The sequence below is a fragment of the Onychostoma macrolepis genome, chromosome 16, assembly GCF_012432095.1.
Source record: "Onychostoma macrolepis isolate SWU-2019 chromosome 16, ASM1243209v1, whole genome shotgun sequence".
In the NCBI taxonomy this organism is placed as follows: Eukaryota; Metazoa; Chordata; class Actinopteri; order Cypriniformes; family Cyprinidae; genus Onychostoma; species Onychostoma macrolepis.
Window position 1 is genome coordinate 14,090,886 of NC_081170.1, and position 24,752 is coordinate 14,115,637.

General features: G+C 36.2%; 1 protein-coding gene across 3 annotated transcripts in view; it reads right to left on the bottom strand.

The window, feature by feature from the left end:
• The window catches only part of pear1 (platelet endothelial aggregation receptor 1), a 43,355-nt gene that overhangs the window by 14,387 nt on the left and 4,216 nt on the right, over positions 1-24,752 (bottom strand). For 2 of the 3 annotated variants that reach the window (XM_058746712.1, XM_058746711.1), the window contains 4 exons: positions 5,184-5,294; positions 3,731-3,835; positions 3,113-3,213; positions 2,905-2,997 (listed from right to left, as the gene is read on the bottom strand). In XM_058746712.1, the coding sequence (XP_058602695.1) occupies positions 2,905-2,997; positions 3,113-3,213; positions 3,731-3,835; positions 5,184-5,290 (406 nt within the window). In that variant the 5' untranslated portion in view covers positions 5,291-5,294. The remainder of the gene's footprint in view (positions 1-2,904; positions 2,998-3,112; positions 3,214-3,730; positions 3,836-5,183; positions 5,295-24,752) is intronic. The other variant, XM_058746713.1, reaches the window with a different exon arrangement.

The window sequence follows — 24,752 nt, forward strand, 5'->3', positions numbered from 1 at the left end:
TATTACAATCTAAAATAACTGTTTTCTATTTTAATATATTTTAAAATTTAACTTATTACTTATTTCAGCAGCCATTACTCCAGTCTTCAGTGTCACATGATCCTTCAGAAATCATTCTAAGGATACAATACACAACAGCGTCTTTGTGTTTTTGAAAGTTTCACATACAGTTGACAACGTTGTCAAAACAATCCCACACTGATCTGTGGAAAAGACTAAAACTGCTGTATTTCGTACGCCAGGCCAGTAGTTGGCGATGTCAATTTGAAAAGAAACACTACGCACCTGCTCACATACTGTATCTATAGAATTAACACGCAATACACATGCGCATGACGTTACTGTTTTTACAAATTTTTATTATACTTTTTATATAGTCTGCAGACTTTGGTTTATTCTACACTATCTTCTACTTCAGGACAGAGTTTTAGGCTATGATTACACTAGTGCACTAGTTACATAGTTTTCATTTTAAAATGCATAACTTTTGCTATGGTTACACCTGTTGTTTATACTACTCCGGCATTTTCAGCCCCTTGAAAAAACACTGTGCAGACCCCGTTTTAGTTTGAAAACTGTGGGGTTGCGTTTCAGTGTGAACAGACCAAAACGGAAACTTTTGAAAATGATGGCGTGGCTGCTCACATTCGCTCTGTGTGTAAACAATAACATTATACACATTGTTGTATGGGCATGAATGGTCACGTGACATGCGTTTCGGTTGTGTAGTGTGGACGGAGATCTGAAGCCGAGGATCGTTTTCATTTTAAAACACATGTAAACAGGGCCTTAGAGTCCTGGGGTCTGACACTCGGACAGCAGGGGAGGTGAATGATTCCAACACCCCGTGTTCACATGTCAGGCTTTAGGAACTGGAGCTCAACAGCTGTCTCGATTCAAACACTGAGCTGACATACAACCAGTTCCCAAAGCAAATTTATACCACTTTAAACAGACAAGTGGAAACATCAGAACTTGATTGATTTTCAACTCAAGGCTGCTTGCTTGATCATGAACTACATTATAAGTCCAGTTTTCTGTTCCCAAGCCCCTCTGCCCTAAAGTCCCTCAGGATTAATTAGCATGATCTGAAATGACAAACTTGTGATGGAATATTATAAACAATGAATATGAAGTGGATAATTCACACTCTCTTTGTTCATGTGAGTCATGTGTTTATACTGTCTGAAGATGAAAACAAATCAAATATAAGTAGTTTTATCAAACAGCACGTTTCCAGTAGATATGGAACTTTTTTCAATGTGGGAAAATTCCTCTCTAGTCCCTTAGAGAAAAGCTGTTGTTAGGTTAAAGGTCTAGTCTTAAAAAGGCACTTTCCCATAAGTCCTTACTTAAATAGTTAGCCGTGAATCTTTTTATAATGCGAACTATTATGACTATTATGGACATCCAACTCTAAATGCTGTTTTTGCTTTGTGCAGCATGCCCAGTACCTTTTAATTTATTCTGCAGGCTGTTTTTTATATATATATATATATATATAATTACTTTATAATAATGATCCTATTTGTATAATTTTAAACAGACAAGAAGTTGTACAGCAGTTTGAAAGAGCTTGGCCTTTGGTCTTTCAGGACAGAGTGGGAAAAATGTGTATTTAAAACCTCAAACCTCTCTAATTTCCCACAAACCTCCCAACACACAGGCATTCAGGAAGTGTCAGGCCTCCTCCTGCCAATGTGAGCTAATAATGGGGTTTCACAGTCCAACCAAACAAAAAGCAGGACCAAATTAGAGAGAAAGGTCTTCTGCCTAGTGCCAGAGCCTTGAGTTTCCATTACATTTATGTAAACACCACTTAGGAGCCTGCAAGGCATTGTACTTTTCTGAAACCACAGTTTTACAAATCATATCTGTATTACAGACAGTAAACAATGGATGTTCATGTATTGGACAAAGGTGCAGAAGATCATGAGTTGTTTAGTAATTTAGTTTCATTAAAATTTTTTTTTTTTGGCTTTTAAGTTATAGTATGTGAACATCAAATCAAGAGAAATTTCCTGATATGAGTAATACGACCCATTCAGTTATAATAACCCAAAATTATAAAGTGTTCAGATGGCTGCATAAGAAATCATGTTTGTTAATTGAAATAAGTCTATATATATATATATATATATAACTATTAGATGAAAAATGTTGCATTGGCAACTAACTGAAATTTATTTAAAATAAAATAATGAAATTACTAAAACTAAAAACATAAAAATAAAAGCTAATTAAAAATATCTAAAAAATATGATTATAGTATGTAAATAATATTAAAATAACACAGGACTGCATTATTTGTATGTGGAGAAATGTGTAAAGTCAGCTGAGAAAAATGGAGATGCTTTAGAAACTTTAGCTTGAAAACACTTATTTTCATTTTGATGATTCATACATGTATTAAACTAAAGAAAAGGAACGGAGTTAAGCAGAGAGCAGATGCAGAAAGAGGAGAGGGGGAAAAGAAAACAAGAGGAAAAAGAAAAGGGAGAAAATGGGGCCCAATAAAAATATGCACAGCAACACAAATGATAACACATTCAAAAATGAAGCCAGAACACTCTCTCCTGAAATGTCTCTCCTTATGAGACAGAAAGTGCAGTTTCATGTATTGAATGTATTATAAGTATGAATTATAAGTATACTTATTATAATCAGCATTGCTCTTCCTCTGTCCACCATCTTGGATTGGTTTTTAACATAGCTTGTGGCAAAGCATTAGGCTATGCATTTGAATTAAGCATAAAAAGGTATCTTAAAAGAGAGCAAAGAAGTTCCCTACTTTTTGAAACAGCTTTCATGCCAGCTTTTGCACTTAATGCTTTTAAATGCTGCACTTTTTGGTTGTTTTTGCATGTCAGAAAGAGAAGGAGAAAAATGTGACGCATTACTCACAGCTGGAACAGTCTTCTCCACGCCAGCCGCTCTCACATTGGCAGCGATCAGGTGCTATGCAGCGGCCATGGACACACTCCTTAGTGCAACGTGCTACACACACACATAGAGCAGGAAGGGAAAAACAAACACACAGAGAGATGAAAAATCCAAAAACAAACTGTTCAAAACCATTAAGGTAAAAGCTAGACGTAGATTTAATACTCACGAACACATTTATTTCTGCTCTCATAGAAACCACGGCAGCACTGATACCTCCTCCGATAGTCCATTTTCACCACCTGCCTATAAAGTGTTTTATAGGTGATCCTGGAGAGTGAATAAGAGAACCTCCATTTTAACCATGGAAAAATAAACAATTCAAGACCACACAATAGTCATTATTTCATTATCACAAGTCAGCTGTACTTGGAACATAAAGACTTCTGATTCAGTAGTTGTCTTGGGATCAACTTTTGGCACCTTTTTTACAGAAAATATAATATTTAGAAATGTATTAAACATTTGGTTCCCTTCACATTCGCCTTATTTCAGATTAACCTTAAAAAGGCCTTTGGGAACTGCCGTAAGACCGGCAGGGAGAGTGAGATTGCATGCCAGCATTGTAATAAAGTGTGTTCAGTGTGTGAACGCCAGCATCACAATTACTTGGATTCAAAGCAATTTTAAGATTGCACTGCCAAACCAAACAATCCCTCCAGTGACCAAAGCTGAAGGCCGAAAACCTCTGCAGCATGAAAGAATTCATGCTGCGTTTAGTCTAAGTCAGCTCAGTGTAACTGTGAGTAAATGCATGAGTGCGTGTGTGTTTTTCGGTGTATGTCACCTGTGCCGGGTGCATTTGTTAGTGTTCCAGGGTTCAGAGCAGGTCTCATCATACTTCACTTGGTCGAAAGGCTGAGCATATGATTCCTTCACTGAAGTGGTGAAACTAGAAAGGAACAAAGATTCATGTCATGTTCATCAGTCACTTGTTATTTTGCATCATTCGACATGCAACACAATTTCTGGAACTGTCCCTATAGAGTGTTTTGCTCATGGTTTGTAGTGTTCTGTCCAGTTTGTAGCGCTAAAACCGAGAAGAGAATTCCTTTTATTCCCTCAGGAATTTATAATGGGTTTTTGGAATGACAGTCTTAGATTTATGAGTAAAAATAGGTCTGTGGTTAAAATTACTTGAAAAGACTGTCACATTTTTTCCTACGACATAAATGGGTCTTTCTCAAAAATGTAAACTTTCTGATTTAAAAAAAATTTTTTATTGACTTACACGATTTAAAAATTGTAAAAAAAAAAATCCGATCCATCTATTACCAAACAGCTGGTCCTTTAGGGTTGAAGGAATTTATTTTACTTCATTTTATTTAATTTTATGAATGAAGTAAATCATAACTCAAACTGTAAACTTTTTAGTTTTACGGTTTGATTTTCTCCCATCAAAAATTATTAACAAGTACAATTTAAAAACTGTAAATATTCTTTTCCATCCATTATCAAACAGCTTGTCCTTTAGGGTCGAAGGCATTTTTTTATGCCTTAATTTTATGAATGAAGTAAATCACGACACAAACATGAATTTTGAAACCATTGTGTGATGACCACCTTAAAAAGAAACACTTTCTAAAGAATATTTTTGGAGTACAAATTACTCATTGCAATTATAATAAAGATTGAATTTAACACAAGGGTCTTCAACCGGGAGTCTGCAACCCCTAGGGGGTCCACCAAATAATGTTTAATCACAAATAATTTTTTGTTAAAAAAACATGAAAACATGGGTCAAACATCACAAAGTAAATTTAAAATATAAGCTCCCTGAAACGAAAGCAAAGGCACTCTCAACATAATTTATTTTTAATCATAATATAGTTAGTTTCTATTAATATCGAAGGCTACACTTAATATAGCTCTGCTTGACACATTTTGAATCAGGGGGTCCCTGCTCCACGTCTCTATCGCCAAAGGGGTCCTTGCCCTGAAAAACGTTGAAGACCCCTGGTTTAACCTCTAGCTTATGAGCTTACACTTTTATACTTAGTCTCACACTGTATAAAATAAAATATATAATATGCAATTTTGCTACTTGGTTTACTATTTGGGTATCTTGTTTTAACATTTCCTTTATATTGAGACATTTTGAGAGGATATTGGTTGTGTTGTTGTTTGACTTGCAGACATTGATCTACAACAGCAGTTTTGGTTGCCAGCATGCATTGGCGCAGATTTTCTCGACTTTACACTGGCTTTCTGAGCTCTGTATTGGAGCAGATGATTCTTACCTTTCCCATAAGCTGCAAACATTTGGATCTCGGGGGTCCACAGACAATGACAGTTCACACACACAGCCCAAGACAAACAGGACCACACAGATCTCCGCCGTCTTCATCCTGCTGTAAAGAGAAAAACAGTCAACTAACACTAAAATGCTCTGCCTCTCAGAACTGTTGATTTGACACTGCAAGGCCAATGCAAACCTCTCCTTCCATTTTAAGACATATTGAAGCCATCTGGTTTTATTTATGAGGATGCTTTAGGCACTCCGTAGGAAAGGGACAGACACGTCTCCCATGGTGAGGATTTCTGAGACTAACAGCAGCTTTATTAGCACATGCTCTCACACACACATACACAGGACACACACACAGTCTTCAGAACAATCTCAGGATACATACTAGCTCTATAAGGAGACTTTTCCTCCAGTATAGAAAAACTGCAAGCCCTGAAGTGTCACAGTGTTAACCTTCCCTGCACTCTCAGAAATAAAGGTACAAAAGCTATCACTGGGGCGGTACCTTTTCAAAAGGTACATATTTGTACCTAAAGGGTCCATTTTGGTACCTTAAAGGTACATATTAGTACTTAAAGTGTACATATTTGAACCTAATAGGTACAAAAGTGTACCTTTTGAAAAGGTACCGCCCCAGTGACAGCTTTTGTACCTTTATTTCTGAGAGTGTGTCTGGACACCTAGTGGAATTACTATTGTGTCTAAGAAGGTTAGCAAACATCACGTGGAATGAAAACATGGTGTTCTGTCTTATAAATTAAGTACTGTATTGATAAAAACATAAAGAGAAATGTAATTCCAAAATATAAAATGATTTTGTAGTTCTGTGTCTGCGAAAGGGTTTGAAGGAAAAAAATGTTATAAATCTAATTTATATTATTATATACAAAACTAATAAATTAAATAAATAGTAAATAGCATTTAGTAGACCTTATGAGTGGAATCGTCCCTGCTTGTTTGGTTTGATTGACATTTGCGATGTCCACAATGTCTGACCACCTTAAAAAGAAACTCAGTCTTTCGTAACAATATTTTTGGAGTTGAAATCATTTCTTAATGAAAAATAAATAATTCTAAATAAATAAATAAAATACTATAAACTTATTTTATTTTATCAATAGATACATTTCTAACTTATACATTTTCCAGATGATATTTTACACGTGTTTTTCTAATATTTTATACGCAGATGAAATGAGCATGCATTAAAATATATGGCTGCCTTTATATTTTAGCAAGGGGGTTGCTCCCAAGAGGAATATCATATTTGGGAGTCCTTAGCAATAAAAATTATTTTAAACCCTTCGAAACTCTTTAAAGTGAATCACAAATCATCAATGCGTGTGGTTTGAAAATGAATAAAGAAACAACTTTTGCACAATAACACTGAAACTTCTGACAAAGTCATATGAAAAGTCAGTTCATCATCATCACACGCAAATCCTAAATCAAACTAGACACAAACAAAACGAAAGAGACCAGAATATTGTGGGTACATGTCAGGTTTTCATTAAGAGCTATAGGATTTTATAGGTCCCCTTACTGGGGTGGAGTATATTATCCCTGTTCTTTCTGTTTTTTTTTGTTTTTTTTCAGGACTTCATTAGAAAAAGTGTTCGAGACCACATTAGGATTCCTGTGAGCTGAAAAACTAGGAGCATGTTTAACGAGCAGTGCACCGCGACAGAGAGTCTGTGACAAACAAGTGGTTTAAATCTACTCTGAACCTGAGGCTGCATTAATTGCCTTTACATCTAAATAAACAACAGTTTTATGCAGGAGCAGATGGATTTTTTGGAAACTGCGTACTTGTCTCTAGCAGGATATTTGGCGTGTGTAAGGATGCTGACTGTTCAAGTGCTACCTCAATACAAAATCCATCACATAAGTTTATGACACAAACAATATTAATGCCAAGTTCTGTCATGAAACTCTAGATGGCGCAGGCTGATGGGTCCTTAACGTAAACTGATGATATTCACCGCATTAAACGACTTGGCACAAGCTGATTGGTTCATGTTGCATACGCAGCCAATGAGCTTTCTGCTTTGCATTTAAATGGCTGGTTATCATTCACTTGTGCATTTTGAAACCCTCCACCTTCCCCAGCTCCACCTGTATAGATCTACTACGGGCTATTTTATATTCTATTTGTGCAGCAGCAGTATGTCTTAAATGCTCACAGCACTGTATCGACGTATGTATTGGCATTAGCAAGTTCCTGTATTTGCTTGCAGCAGCAATAATCTACAAGCAATAACCAACAGCAGCAGCAATTCAGCAGCAGCAGCATAGCAGACCTATTCTGCCAAGACCAAATACATTAATACTGTCATATCCATTACCATGCTAAAATCTTCAGAGTGTTGCCATGACAGAAATATAAAAATATTATTTTTTGCTTAGAAAGCATGTGTTATATCTCCATCTAGGAGGAGGATGCGACAAAAAATTAATATGAAAACATCTAGAATTGGGCTTACTCCCAAATATAAATTTTCTTTACAGTTGATTACAATTACATTTCATTATGGCGAACAATAACCAATAATATTAATAAGAATATAAAATGTTTTTTTAGAATACTATTTATTAATGTATTGCAACAAAACAAGCAATCAGTAAATTTACAGATGCAAGTCTCACAAATACATCACAGTAATGGTTTCCTTCCTTTTTACTTTTTTTTGTGACCCTAATAATGTTTCACTGACTGATTTAACCTGCTAACTAACAAGTGAATATATTGCAAGTGACTTGCAAGTATATTGCGAGTGACTTATGAAAAAGAACCAGTTCATAAGAGTCATTTGTGCACAAATCAGTCTTGCAATGTTCGTTCACTGCTGCTTGCAGGAAAACAAGTTTAACTGTCAAGATTTTAAATTACAGTTGCAAATATTTTATTTTTTGTAGCATTGTCCATTTGAGTCGCAGCCTGGAGTTCCAAGTAAGATTCATGTAAGTTTGATCGCTCTTGCTAAACTGTTGCAGGGCTGCAGGGCTGCAGGGCTTTGAAAGGTGCAGTATTAAACCATGAGTTGATTTTAATGAGCCGAACAGATGCCGTGCCCGCACTCGACTGCTTTCATGTGGACAAATTATGGGGAAGACGCATTACACGGCACAAACAAGAAGGGAGAGAGAGTGAGGGATTTCTTTCATCAACATTTTGTTTGCATCTGACATCAAGGATTGGTGCCACATTAAAAATGAGTACCATACGGAAGGATATTTTTAGGGGACACACTCACAAATGTCAAAAGTTCCGTATCAGAGTAGCGTGAGTGAGAGCATTCTGATCACCCAAACCAAAGATGTTCTGTCATTTAAAAGGCTGTGCAATGCTGCTTCTGGGTGAAGATAAGGGCAGAATGGAAAATGAATGAAAACACATGTAGTCATCTGTTTCTGGCTGGATCAGTAAAGCGCAGTCCTCATGCTCGAGAGGAGTCCAAAGTCAATGCACACGATAATCATTCACACAGATATGAGCTTTTCATGCAGTCGGATATTGCGATTGAATTTCCATGGTTTCAACGGTTTTATTTTATATGATAATAATTTTAAATCTAGACAACTGGGAAGAGTTTGTATGCGTCAATATCTCAGAGTGTTCGCATGTTTGCTACGGAACTAAGCATGTGACATGATGCCCAAAAAATGTCAAAAAGATTCATGAAGCAGCCTTAAACTTGCTCGTGAGTTTGAATCAGATTCACTCAGTAAGAGCCAGCACAGATTTCACAACTCAATTTCGGTCAATATACCACGAGTCATTTGTCTGTTTCATCTGATTTGACATGAACTTAATTATTTCTGTGTTCTTTCTTTCTTTCCTTCTTTCTTCCAAACAGACAGCATTATTGTTAGAAAACAGAGTATATTTCCTACAAATAGAGATTCAGTATCAAATTGAAACAAATACTTAAAGAACAACAGTTTATATACCTTAAAACATCGTGCAACACTGTCCTTCAATACAGCACACAGCAGTGTTTGTTAGTAAATGGCCAAAGAAACTATGCACTCAGTTGAATTTAAGTGTTTTTTTAAAAAACTTCTTTATCACGGGATTCTGTCATTTCTCAACTAAAAAAAGTCATATGTCTTCTAAATGTTCCATTGAAGTAGCTAATGGCTCTCTTGTCTTTTTTGTGTGTGTGTGTGGAGCTTTGCTTTGGCCATAGTGTTATGCCTCATGCTGTCTTTAAACATCCCGCCATGTGCATCGTGGTTTTAACTGCGTCAAGTTAAAAATAGACCAAATTTTAAAAACCTCTTGAGATACCTTTATTTTGATCTATTTAGCGTCTCCATTTAACATCTTTTGTGATCAGCCCCCTGAAATGTGTCCGACGACGAGGTCAGATGGGCGTGAACCTAAGAGTACCTAGTACACTTTTTGCGAACTGCTTTTGGAACACAAAAAAAGAACATGCAGTCACAGTTTCTCGTAAGTCTATTTCAGCTTTGATTAAAGTGAATTAAATTTGGATTAAAAAGGCTTTAGGTTTTAATGCTGGTGCATGGGGTTAGACGCACATGGCATTGATCAGATTTCCTTATTTCCTTTCCTGTCCCTCTCCTCAACTGCTTGGGGCCGCATGCTAATTTAAGGAGAAAATATTAGTCATTATTTGGAACGGAGGGACACAGTGAAAGGAAAATAAGAAGAAAAGAAAAATGAGCCATCAAAAAAGACAGCCAGAAAGAGAGGGAAACAAAAAAAGGAGAGCGAGAGGGAGAGAAGGGTTGCATAATAGCTCTGGACCCTATGGACCCGCATGCATAAATAGTCTCTCATATAACATCTCATATAATCATTCCAGTTCTCCTCCAATTCCACAGACCACTGACAAATGTAGCAAAGAGCAGGTATCCTGGCAGGATCCAACTAACACGCGCTCATTCATGCAAAGAAACACATATACTGAGACTGCCAAACCGGCTATGAAGTATATTGGGGAAAGGCTGGAAAATTAGAAAAATAAGCTCTTAAACAGTCAACATGTCTGTCTAATTCCACTGTTGTAGTAAGTAAGTCCACTTCAACAAAGAATGAGATTTGTATATTACTTAAATAACACACAAACCTCTACGCCCCTCAAGAGAGTGTCCAAAACTGACATCAGGACTTGGAAGATGCAGGACTGAAAACAAATTCATGGCCATTCGGAAAATGAGCGAAATACAGCTGGAAAGTCAGTGTATTTGGCCCTTCCGTTTTAAGAAAGATATAGTGACAACACAAGAGTAACCAGATCTTTGGGAGCACAGCCAGCTGAAGCTTATCTGTGAGTGAGGTCATACTGTATGCCTGCTTCTCAAAGCGTATGTTCATGCACATCATTTATTGTTGCAGTTTATTTGAGATTGCAATTTTTACATTTCATTAGATTTAATTGGATCTTAATTGATTGTTGTACTCAAGCAGAACAGTTTATTGCTCTCTGGAGTACTTGATGGGTCAATTTCATACACTTCAAAATGAGTGTAGGATTTACTTTGAAATTATTTTCACTCGGAAATTGCTAGTAAATTATTTTACAAAGAATTACAAAGAAACTGCAAGTAAAGTGAGCAAGTAAAGTAAGTACATTGAATTAAATATGAAATTTTGAAATAGAAAGACTGAAATAGTATTTTCTGATAAAACATACTACAATTGTTTGTTTTGTTCACGACTTAAAAAATATATATTTATATATGAGCATGATTTTAACAGTAAAAGACTGTAAAAATGCTGCAGTAAAAATGTGTTAATACCGTATACGATGAAGAACTATAATTACAGTTAATGTAATTTTACAGTAAAATATAAAAAAATTGGGGTAACACTTTCCTTAAAGCCTTCATGTATAATGCATTATAAAGGGTTATTAAAGGCTATAATGCATTATAATTATTCATAATATGTGTTGTAATATGTTATATATTGTCCTAAATAATTATAACCAAATTTAAAATGCATAGTGTAACAATGAATTAATAAGTGTTATAATGTATTAACTGTGGTTACAATTATTCATTAGATTGTACAATGCATTATAAGGTGCATTACAAGGCATGATTAATGTAGTATAACTACTTTTATAATGCATTAAGACTTTAAGTGAAGTGTTACCAAAAACAGTTTTTGGAAGTGAAAAAGAACAAGTCATTGTATAATTTACAGCGAAAACTCTTAAATTGACATTCCCAGAATTCCCCGCATTAATTTTTTTAAATTGAAATAACTACGTTTATCAGTGTATTACAAAGTTACAAAACATATCAGTACTTCATTAGGAACATGAAATATGTTTTTTTACTGTGATTTTAAATTTAGACTGTAAACCTAAAATGTTGCTACCATATATTTTACGGTAAAGCTCTGGCAACCACAGCTGTCTGTGTTTTACCGTAAATGTCACAGATATTTTTTACAGTGTGACTAATCACGAAAAAAAAAAAAAAAAAAAAATATATATATATATATATATATATATATATAAATAATAGTCAAAGCAATATTTATTAATTTATTTGTAAATGAATAAAAAGTAGGATATTACCAGCCATTATCAAAAAATCATTATGGTAATTATATGTCATTATATATTTCTCAGCAATAAGGTGACATGTTTTGAAGTAAAGAAACTCACAGCTTCAGGGATGCATGTAATTCACACTCCCACTTTTACACTAATGAAATGCTTCTCCAAGCATTGTCTTTCTTATCAATATTGGTGCTAATCCAGCAATTCCATCAGGTACAGACATGAACACTCTGAGACAAGCAATATTAACTTCTTTTTCATTGTTATTTAGTTGTAGTACAAGTAGGATATGACAGTTGGTCGGTGCGGTATTTGCCCTGCCCCTCCCCCACTGTGACTGGACAGCTAGATAAAACGTGACAGTGACAAGTGATGAATTTTCCACAAAGTTTAACATTTTTCAAACCTTGGTGCACAGAAAAAATAACACTAAATGCTTCCATTAAAAAAATATATATATACATTTATTTTTTTTTTTTTAAATGCAGTAGGCTCAAGAAAATAACACTAAATGCTTCTATTGAAAACAATCTAAAAAATACACCCAAGAAAACAACACTGGTGGACACGCTCTTATTCTAATAATTCCAGTCTAAGTTTTCTCTGCAAACATCAGCAACACTTTTAACTCCTCCATGCTGGCATGCAGCATAATAATATAAGCAGCATAAACGATTTTTATGCACACTTAGCTTCGCATCGGGTGGTTCTTTGCCTCAGCATTGTGCATTAAATTTGTTTTATGCACACCTAGCCATGCATTATCTCTTACATGATCACCTGACTTTAAATTATTGTAGGATTATAACGATTGTTGTCTGAGCTAGTATGCATTAATCTTCAAAGCCAAAAGGAGACAGAGTTCATGACTGCAGTAACCACCCAAACCAAAGTCAAACTCAGTTTCAATCACATTCAACCTCAGTGAAAACAACCTCACAAAAACATCTCAACAGACTGAGAGTGAGCGAAGGGTTACTCTAGTCTATTATAACAACGATCTGCTGCTGACCCGCTCCTGTTCTGGCAGTACGGATGCCACACTGTTGTTTACCTTGCCAGAAAGAGCAAAGAGGTGAGGTAAAGGAATAATACAGAGCTGACTGTCATCTGACCAAAACCCCAGTTCTGGCTCAGACACACTAACTCCAGTTAAACCAGTAAATCTAAGTTACGGTAAACTGGCATAAAAGCCCCATAATATAAAACATCTGGGGCTGAATTTCAAAACACACTCTCAGCCTCCACACCACAGAGCGTTTAGCTGGCTGTGGTCTGGGTTCAGTGTAGCGCCACATAGTGTGTGTCTATAAGTGTGGGGGTGGGGGGTAGTGAACCCCTCATCAATAAACCAGGGGTTAGTGAGTCAGTGCAATATTGAACCCCACCCGTTTTTCCATGTTTAATGCTACACTAATCTCAAAGGCTGTGGCAATGTGTATTTCTATGGTAAATGCTTGGGTTTGGCAAACCCACTGACTCACTATGAGTATTTTGTGTTGCAGATTCACACTGTAAAATCATATGTTTATGTCTCTGCTAGAAAAATAATTCTCACGCCAAATGCTTCTCAATTTGAGATGGCTAGTTTTATGCAGCTTGGTGCAATTTTGTTTACGTACATTACCTACCTCATAAAAAACATTAGAGCCACACAAGAACAGCAGAGTTTGGTGGGATTGTGGGAAGGCGTCATATAGGGACCGGGTCTAAACCGCCAGAATATCCACTTACAAGCCATAATTACAATGGAAAATCACATAAACTGGCAGCTAGAGCCTGTTCTGATGCATCTCAAGTGACAGTGGATACATTTAAGTTGGAATACGACTTGGCAAAGACAATTCATTTAGGTTCAAAACATTTTTTTTTAAAAGTATACTTTACATTAATAATGTTCTTTTCAAAAATCAAATAATTTTAAATGTTATAATTTAGCAGTAAATAAATACACACTGTTCTTTTCCCCCATCTTCCCCTATGGTAAGAGAAAAACAGAAGCATCTCCATTTTTGATGAATAGGAATAGCTGGAATATTGAACTCTGACCTTTGAGGCCTTATTAGACACTGTTCAATTTTCACCAACAGTAATTTCTCCCCAAAGCTTTGTCTCGAGGTCTCTATTTTTGCATTGCTTTTAGGTTATGCCACAAACGCAGCACTATTTGTTCCTTTCTGCAAACAGCAACACGTTTCTGTTTTTACTTTTAACCCGAAAGACAAAACACAGAGCTTCGAGGAGAATGGCAGTTCACAGCACAGATGGATTTGTAATACAGTTCTTCACAGTATGAGTAACAGAGGTCTCAAACCCAAACACTCTTAGCAGATGAAGTGACATGTCGGCTGCTGTCTGCCAACCCTTAAGCTAAAACACCCCTATACCAGCTTTCACATGCTGTTGCCCAAGAAATTGTGATGGAAACCATATAAATACCGCTGTAAAGAACTGCCTGACAAAGAAAATCTAAATGACTAAACATGCCTCCTAAAATAACCATCAAGTGCTTTTGTATTTGTGTATTACATTTGAAGGTCTTTTATGTATGTTTTATTTCTAGTGTTTTATTATATTTTATTTAAGGAATATAACATGCAAATACAAATATCTTTGTAAAAATGTATTTTGTCTATATAAAGTGTGTTTGTGTGTGTAAAATGCATGTAATCATTTTTATTATTGATTTATTCCTTTAGTACAATGACAAATAAAAGGTAATATTTTAATTACGGTACAACATTTTGTCTTTATGATATGACACTTACTATTACATACAGTATAAAAAAATGTCTCTACACATGAAACATGTAGCTGCCTTAATATTTTTGAAAGGGAGTCTTAATATACAAGGGGATCATAATATTTGGGGGTTCTTGGCAGGGGCTTCACTAGACCCTTTTTATTTAATTCTGAAAAACCACTGTGCCCCAGTAAAAAAATTAGAAAGAATCAGAACTAGCGAAGGTAGTCTCGCAAAGGAATTACTATTTTGATCGGTCATACGGGTCTGAAACTGTTTGCGGTTTAGTTTGATTCATTTGGACAGTTCAGTCTTGCACTGAATCATTTCAGAGGTTTCTCACGTCAAAATAATATCAGGGTATTTTATAAGACATAAAACACTTGATGAGGAGGATATGTACTTACAATCCGCTGTAGGAAAAAAAATTGCCTAAAAATATAAAAATAACTGGCGGTCAGTGGGGCAAAGCCTTGTTTTGCCCTCCAGGTGGGCGTTCCTATAAGGGTGTGATGTCACGTGAAAACTAACAAGTGATAGTGACAGGAAGTGAAGTGGGAGAGAGAGAGGATGAGATCAGGAAAGGTCCACGAGGCTATCGGTGCCAACAGATCACACTTTTTTTGACAACCCTGGTCCTTGGCATAAAAACGTTTGAAAATCCCTGTTCTGAAACCACATAATAGCTTTGAGAGAGGAACAGAGTCACATTCATGTTATTTACAGCATTGATTCTTTGTTAATTGTTAATCTTATGATGCTTTTATGGTGCGTTTGTGTTCTTTTAGAAAGCTCTAGTCCCACAGTATTTGCAGAGAAAAGCACAAATTTCCTCCTTTTGTGCTTCACAGAAATCCAAACAGGTTTACAAAGACATAGGGGAACATGATTGAAAAATCAACATCTGTTCAATTAATAGTTAAAAGTTTCAGATCTAGCTGCAGGATTCTGTGAGACTGACAGTGTCTGGCCTCATTGGGTTTGGCTATGGAACAAAAGCTTATGTCATGCTTGGTCTGCAGCTCCTCTAAAAAGAGAAAAACAGGATACGTGGGGGCCCTTCCTACTTTATCGCTCTCTCTTAACACCCGCCATCTCTCTGGGGTCAGACAGCACTCTTCCACACTCGCATGGGCCGCAGAGACCGACCTGACCGCTCCACACATCAAAGAGCCTGATTCCAGATATCCATCAGCAACCACACCCCTGCGTCCGCTCCATGTATCTCTGAGGCAAACTTGACCTTGTGTGTTTGTGTTGGTGAGCGGTAACTGATTCTAGTCCTGAGGTGGTTTTGTGCCCAGCTGGCTTATGTCATACCCGCTATATCCACATGACCTCACGCTTGGAGGAAACTACAGTCGCACAGACACTACGATAAGGCCACTGCCATCACAACAGTTGTGATGTGGTCATGCTGATGTACATTTTTAAGAGTCAGAAAAGACAACAGTCCCCTACAAACAGAAAAACTTTCTCATCAGGACGTGTTTTGTGATTCAGGGCTTTTAAAGCGGAGTAGTCAGTGTGACCAAAAATGGACAGATGATTCTTTATTTTTGGCTTTGTCTGTTGTGATATTTCAGCAGGAGTGTTTTAAGTGGTGTTAAGTTTTCTGCCATTTAAAGGCATGGAGCCGAGAGCTCCTGAGGCCTTGTGGGGGACCTCACAGTTTGACAGCTGGTTCCTGCTAGACATTGTCGACCATATAACCACAGACTACATGACTGTGGCTTCACTGGGCCTGAGACACGTGGTGGCCAAACAAACTAAACACATTTCTATACAAACACAGGTTTTTTTGTTTTTTTTAAAATATGCTCAGCCATATTTTTTTAAGTATAGGTGCACACAACCGCACAAAATCAAATTATATTCACATAAATGCACACATACTCACGTTCACGAACTTTGGTGAGTGTCGCCATGCTAAACCAAACCCTCAGGGGCAGAGAAGTTAAAGAGATGGGCACTTCTGAGGTTTGAGCTCTTTAAAAAGACATGACCGAGCACCACCATAATTACATGGGCCATAATTTATATGGCCCAGAACATGTAGAGGCAAAAACCAAAGCAGAAAAAACAACTTTGCATTTAATTCAAAGTCTTTTTGTTTTAAATTTAATGTAAATTTTATCATTTGAAATGGTTGATAACTATTATTATTTCCTGTATATTTGAGTGTAAAGTGAATCTAACATCCACCTTCATGACTCAAAACTATGACATCTGAAGCATTTATTCCTGAAATGAATGTTTTTCCAAACAGGAATTTGACAATAATTCCAATGGAATGTTAATTAACACCGCAGCATGACTCTTCACATCCTTATCTAACCGGAAATGTTTCCTAGCTTACCTCTTCCTCCTACTCACTTCTTCCTGTACTCCTCCTCTTCCTCTCTGCTTCCAGTGTGGTCTGAGATGTCCACCCACTAATATCAAGACAGACGCACTCAAGTATACGAGTGACTCATTTAACCTGTTCATACTGCAGAATCATTGTTCAAGAACCATATGAACTTTAGGAGTACTACTTGTGCATAATACACATTTTTTAATATTAAGCCTAAAATGTGTTTTAATGTCACTATTGATGAGGATTGTGTGATCTTTGAATAATATCAGTCTTTAAATGCAAGATATTTCAAGTGTACCTAAAGTATACTTGCAATAGTTCCACTTTAGCACAATTAAATATACTTCAGTATATCTTTAGTTGGACCTCAGCACTACTTCTGCGTAATTAAAGTGCATTTAGTACAAAATTAGTTTAATTTAGAAAACTTTAAGTATGCCAGTTTAGTATACTAAAAGTACTATTGCAGGGTATTTTTAATAAGTAGGCTACATAGATATGTAAATGAATTCGTAGTATAGTTAGCATGAAATAAATGTATTTTAGTATATTTATTTGTGCTATTTCTACCTGATTTAACCCATAACAATTAGGTTTGCTGGTATAAATGAATTGATATATTTTGGTTCAGTGATAGTTAATGATATTTTTACTTAAACCAGTTAATTTAGATGTCACCATTTTTAAGTTACCTTTTGTTTTCAATGTATTGTAAGTTGCTTTGGATAAAAGTGTCTGCTAAATGGATAAATGTAAATATTATTATTTCACATATAAACCCTCACCTCAAATCCATGCAAAATGTACTGTGCAGTTTACAAAAGGTTTATTTGATAGTTCTTTATCAACTGTCCTTAATCAAAACACCATGAGCTCCAAAGTGTTGTACGTTTTAGTGTTAAGATATGTGAACAATTTTAAATCTAAAGGGCATGAGAAACTAATTATGACAGTCTGAGATTTTAATTTCTGTAAACAGCTTTTGTTTAAGAAAGAGGCTTTGAGAGAAATTACAAGGATGTTTTTCAGTTTTTTTTTCTTCCCAAAGGGACAGATGAGGTTACCCTCTTAATTTCAGTGACAAGGCCAAGCATGACATCATGACCGTTCCTTTAACATGATTTATCTTCCTTGTTTTCCAACACGCACAGCATAAACAAGTGGACACTATTCTTCCATTGCATGCAAAAAAGGAAAACTAAATACTCTAAAAATCTAGGCTCTCATATCTTCTTATTGCACTGGGGACTGTGACCCAGTTTAGGTAATTGCTCTCTGAAACTTCTGTCACAATGATTGTTGCCGAAGACTGATTGGAAGAAGACTGAGTTCAATTTTAGCTCCAGCTGCGCCGGCACGTCAGTCACAATTTCATGAATGATTGGCCAGTAGCTTAGACTATGGGACAAAGATGGGCTGCGTTTCCTCTGTCAGTTCAACAAAGTGTACAGTATGTCATCCACAGAGAGGAAATGCTGAACAAATGTGTATGTGTGTAAAGAAACAGCCAAGTCAATCGTCACAAGCCCACATGAGCGTACTTGAACTCCACGTGCACGTATGCATGCCTATGTACACAGCTCTCTTAAAATGGGGGGTCTCTAGTGTGACGCCCCCCTCCCCTGCTGGCTAAATTGATTGCAGATTTCCATGAGCGCAGAGCTGGCTTGTGTATGTGCGTGTGAGGCCCTCAGGAGTCTGGGCGTACAGTCAGAACACATGTGAGAGAAAGAAAGGAGGAGAAAAAGAGTGCCGCGGTCCCAATAGGACCCAAAGGAACATCACTCCATGCAGGCTGGAGACCCAGAATCACAGCTGTGGAGTCAGCTGAGCAACCTCTTGGTGAGGGACATTTTCCTGAAAGAACTTCTGTCAGCACCATCAACGTAACGACTGTGGAATCGTGCAGTGAAATAATAGAAATATGAGCTCAAATCCAAACATTTAGAAGTGACATCAAACATCAAAACGTGAAATTTTCAATAGACAACATGAGTTTAAGTGATTAGTTGTTCAGACGGGGTTCCTCAAAACCTCTGACCAATGAATTTCCATCCCTTTTCTAGTCATTCTTAGAAATTTGTAAAAAATTATAGAGATTTTGTAAAACATTTAAAGATTGCATTCCCTGTTGAAAAAACTGCATATGCTGGTTAGGTATGTTTTAAAGCATGGCAGGTGGTTTGAGCTGGTTTAAGCTGGTCCTTAGTTGGTCCTGAGCTGGTTTAAGGTGGTCATGTGTTGGTCCTAAGCAACTAGGTCCTGCTCAGGACCAGCTCATAACCAGCTCAGGACCATGCAGCTTAAACCAACTCAAACCAGCTGCCATGCTTCAAAACATACCTAAGCAGCATATGCGTTTTTTTTTTTTTATTGAGTGTCTATTTACACTAAGTGCAAATAGCCTGCCTTGTTGGCAAAGTGTGTGATTGGGATAGTCAAGACTGAAAAAAGATACTCATACAACATCAGTTTCGGTGGCATAGATGGTACGGCACGTGCTTTTTGACGCAATCGACCCGAGTTCGAACCTGCCTGTTGCCGAACTCTTTTTTCTCCCTTTTCAAATCTCATATCACATCGGAAAGGCATTTATTTTCAATAAAAATGAAGGAAATAATCAAAAAGTTGAAAATAAAGTATCGGGTACGGTTAGGGTAGGTGTAGGGAGGGCTTTATTGTCCCAATAAGGTGGCATCTATTTAATAATTTGAATTAAAACTATAATTTACACTCAATACGTTATTATTGCTTACTGATTGGACTACAATATAGTATGTACTACAATACAGAGGTGCAGATAATTGCCACTGTTTGCAATAAGTAGTATATAAATAGCAGAAAATCTTGTTATTTTAACATAGTGTAAATAGCATCCATCGACCATCGCTATTTGCACTTAGTGTAAATAGTATCTATCGCTAAGAAAATATGCTATTTGCACTTAGTGTAAATGGCATCTAATTGCTATTTACACTTAGTGCAAATAGCCGCTGCCTTTTTTTTAACAGGGATATTTAGAGACTATGAATAAAACTTCAGCTTTAACTTTAATTAAAAATTCCCTGATATTTGCAGATTTTTCATGACAGTGGGAAATTTTACACTTGATTTATACATATTCGTTTTTCCATTTCAAAATTCCATACTTTTCCAGACTCAAATTTGCAGACATCTCTGTAGATTTTTCAGACCATATTTAGCATCTGATAAGGACATAGATTTGCTTACGGTAAAGTTTTGCATAATGAAAACATGTGCTTTAAATTCATTAAGTCACGTTAAAATTATCTCTAAATTTGAGCACTTTGACACTTTGCTTGTATGATACATAAATATTTAGAAATTCTGGATTTTCCCAAATTTATCCAGATTACTAAAATCAATTTCCATACTTTTCCATACTGTTCCAATATAGAACTATGGATTAATAAATATAATTTGAAAAATAGCAGTGATATGGTCAATAACAATATAATCATTTAGGCTAGTCTTTTAGACAAAACAAGCAGTCCACACAGAGTAAACCTCTTTTGCTTCACTATTCAGGGACAAGTTTATTTAACTATGTACAATATACTGTAAATTCTGCACAATACTGTAAAAAGTGATAAGTTGACTTAACTAGGAAACCTGTTGCCTTAAAATTATAAAGTCAATATTAATTAAAAAAAATAAGTTCACTTAACTTTTTTTTAAAATTATTATTTACTTAATCATTTTAAGGCAACGGGTTTCCTCAAATTTTTTAAGTTAAGTCAACTTATCACTTTTTACAGTGATACATTTCATTAATTTAATTACAATTAGCTATGCTCAGACAGTCCACCATCATCTCCACGTGAGAGGCATCATATATCACCAGTATCACTGAAGTCCTCTCACTGTGTTTTGATAACCATTTCATTTAGCTTTGGTTTAGTTAATGAACTGCCACAAGACTGCAGAGATAACATCCTTCAATGTTACCGAATCCCCCGAATCTGGTCTAAATCAACATGCTGTTGGCTGGCAAATTTATTTGCAAACACTAATATGGACTCAAGCTCAATCTGTGCATTTAAGGAACTTTTCATATGTGTGCTTTTTTCCCTTGTCTGTGGTGTTTTATTGTACGGTCTGGGCAGTACTGGATGTCCTGGGTCTAGTAAAGCTGTCCCACACAGGAATTTACCTTAAGAGGCCCATTTATTTATGAGACAGAATAACAAACATTTGGATCAGAATGAGGTGGCCGCTATGCCTGTGCAGACAGATGGACGAACTGCAGCAGGTTGTACTGATGATAAAGCTAATGCTGTGATGAATGAATTCATGTCCATATTTTTACATTTTTATTTATTCATATTTTTTCCCAATTTTATTTATTACATTTTCAGAGATTTGGATCAGGCCTGGATCTATTCAAGCGAGTGTGACATACAACACCGAGCCTCCCCTAAGTGCAAAGAGGAGTGCAGCACTCAGAAAAGGCATTAGGACTGAATCCAGGTGCGTGATGAAACCAAAGCCTTCATAGTTTTCCAGCAAAATATCTTTGCAAAGCAACACTAAAATATTTTCTGTTTGCCAGCTTAAAGATCTGCTGTTTCTCTTATAGCTTTTGATAAAATGTGTGCATGGGGATAATGCTGAGATAATGTTTGAATGAGGGAATTCAGGGATTTGGTACCACACAATATCACTGCATCATCCATTTGCCATCATTTATCTCCCCAGAGGAAGTCCATTTGCTGCCAGTACATTCCTCTTAAAGCTTTCTTTTTTACTCAACTGGCCATCGCTGCAGAGCCCTTCTGGAGAGCGAGGAGGAAGCCTGCTCCTTATTAAAACCGTCTTTTTATCGCCTTTTTACAGCTGAAAAAAATAACCAGATGTTTCTGAATCTGAGCATTTGCAAGTAAAGAGGTTTTCACCAGAGAAAAAGAAACGCATTGCTCTCTGTCTGCCCTGAAGGTGACTCCATGGAAATGCTTCTAGATTCACCTACTCCTCTCACTCCCATCACAACGAAGACAATATTTTAACCCCAATCCAGAGTTTTTTTTTAAATGTTAAAGAGTCCCTTGCCATACTGACCAAATGCATTTTCAAAACTCTGAATGGGATTTAAACTTTAAAGTCATTTTTAAAGTTTTCTACAGTTTATCAAGAAAGGCACTTATGCTCACCAAAGCATCATTTAGTTGATCAAAAATACAATAAGGAAAGAAATATTGTGAAATATTATTACAATTTGAAATAAATGTTTTCTAATTTAGTATATTGTAGAATTTAGTTTATTCTTATATGATGGCTGAAGCTGAATTTTCAGCAGCCATCACTTGTCTTTAGTGTCACATCATTCTAATATGCTGCAATTCTTATCATTTAGTATCAATCTTGTGCTACTTAATATTTATGTGGGGACTGTGATACATATTTTTAAAAGATTCTTTTATGAATAGAAAGTTCAAAAGAACAGCATTTATTTGAAATCTTTTGTAATGTATTTACTGTCATTTGATCAATTTAATGTGCCCTTGTTAAATAAAAGTATTGTAAAAAAATAAATAAATAAATAATAAAAAAATAAAAACTGTTCTGACTCCAAACTTTACTTCATACACTGTAAAAAGTAAAAAATGTAAAAAAAATTGAGGAAACCCGTTGCCTTAAAATGATTAAGTAAATAATAATTTAAAAAAATAAATTAAGTGAATTGTCAAGTTTTTTATTATTATTTACTTTATTATATTATTATATAATTTTAAGGTAACGAGTTTTTTGCGATTAATATATTCTGCAGACATAACATTTTTCTGTATTTTTGTGATGAATAGGTTAATAAACATCATTTATTTGAACTAGGAATCTTTTGTAAGATAAATGGCTTACTGTCACTTTTTAACAGTTTATTGCTTCCTCACTCAATAAGGTATTAATTTCTTAAAATTCGTACTGACATCAAACTTTTGAACAGTTAAGTTATCTTTACTAATTGGCAGATTCTAAATGCATCTAAAGACTATGAATCTGATATGCGTAGGTCGTATATCTTCAAAAAACAAGACAGAAAAAACAGGATGAGAGTGAGAAGGAGAGACAGAAGAAGAGGGCAGGTATTTGCCAGATGCTGGTCTCAGGATGTCCTGGGCACAAGAGAAGACACCAAGAGAGTAACAGAGGAAACACAGGGGCAATTTCCTGTGCTGCCAACAAAATCTGAATCCAAATGAAATGAAATTTTTTCCATGCAAATCTTTCTTCCATTTGCATCGGATGTGCTTTTGCTTGAGGATCCATTACTTAATATATTGATGTTTACAGTTCATTGTCTGTAAGATAAATAAAAATATCCGAGTCCTCAAGTCTCTATGTCTCCTCCTCTCATTCTGAAGAACACCAGGGAGTTTACCAGAAACAAACAAAAGGAAACATCTTGAGAGAAAATACAGGTCTGTCATCCAGTGACCGTTTCCCTTCGGTAGACACCACCGCACACTCACAATACACATGTATAAAGTCAAATCTCTCTATTTCTGTGTGTCTCCCACATACATATAAAAGACAGTTTGTCCTGACCTCATATTTTACCACAATGAATTTTCCAATTGGATCTCATGGGACAAACTTCAGCACAGTGCCAGTATGCCTTTTCCATAATACTAAAGCAAAAGGAAAAGATGAGGAGGGTTATTATTTTCCCCCTGACGTCTACCTGATTTAAAATACAACCCTGAGACAGCGGGAGGACAGCGGTAGAATCAATGGCTGCAAGTCTGAGTTCAAATGTCAATTCCAAATATGAAGGACCGGATTTTTATGCAACAATGGCTTTGTTTTGCTTGAAGGGAATGACAGATATAACTGTTGTAAATCATAGCCCTTTTCTGTATCGCAACAATCACAAAATGAGCTTTACTGCCAGCTGTCGTGATCATTTTTCAAGAGTTCTCCACTTAAGCACTTGTATGAGATTTACAAACACAACCATGTTTCTATATTTCACCCTAGATGGGTTATTTGTCTTTTCTTCCGTGCAAACAGACCATGCAAAACAACATCAGAGCCACTTTCCCCTCTTCTAATGACTACCAGCTCTGCGGCTGTGCTTCAATTCTCTCCAAGACCGACCGACTTTCAGATCAGAGATCTTCTCACTGACTCTACAACTCTGTGATGGTTCTGCAGTGAAAATGTGCAAACAAAAATGCAAAATGAATGAACAAAAATGGACAAATAAAGAAACAGGAACAGCTTTAGGCAGAAGCCCACAGATCCAAAGCCCTCCTTAGGCCTCTGCCTGCAAAAAGCATGAGTTAGAGAGGCTTATGCAAGCATGTGGTGGAAATATTACCCACCGTCTTCATCTGTTAACACAACACCCCCATCTCATCACCACTGACCTCTGTATGTTCTTTTCTCTGTGCTATTTTATTTCGCCCTGAACTCATATAAAGTCAATTTTTGACATGTAGAAGGTTAAAGGATTTAAACGCAAAAGACAGTTTAAAAGATTTACAAAACTTCAAATCAGATATCAAATTCTTTCTTTGAATGTTTACATATCAGATTTCTTTACAGAAAACAATTCCAGTTTATTAGCTGCTAATTTACAATTAATTTCATGACAGAAATTATCTCATAACACAAACAGCTGTGAACTACTGAACCAAGACCCCCTGGCGTAATCCAAAGAATTTCAGTTAAAGAGTCTGTGCCAACCCAGTGCTCATGACCCAACAAAGAAATCATATCCACAGCAGATGTTTTTTTATGAGGACCTCAGTATGCTGCTGTCAAGGTGAAACATTTCTCCTGTGGAAATCAATTAGAGTCTCTGCTCTCCAGATGTGGAACCATTGGCAGGTACAACAAGTGATTTTTTTCTGAGCTCCTATTCATAAGTCTGACCTGTTTTAGGGGATATGGTGG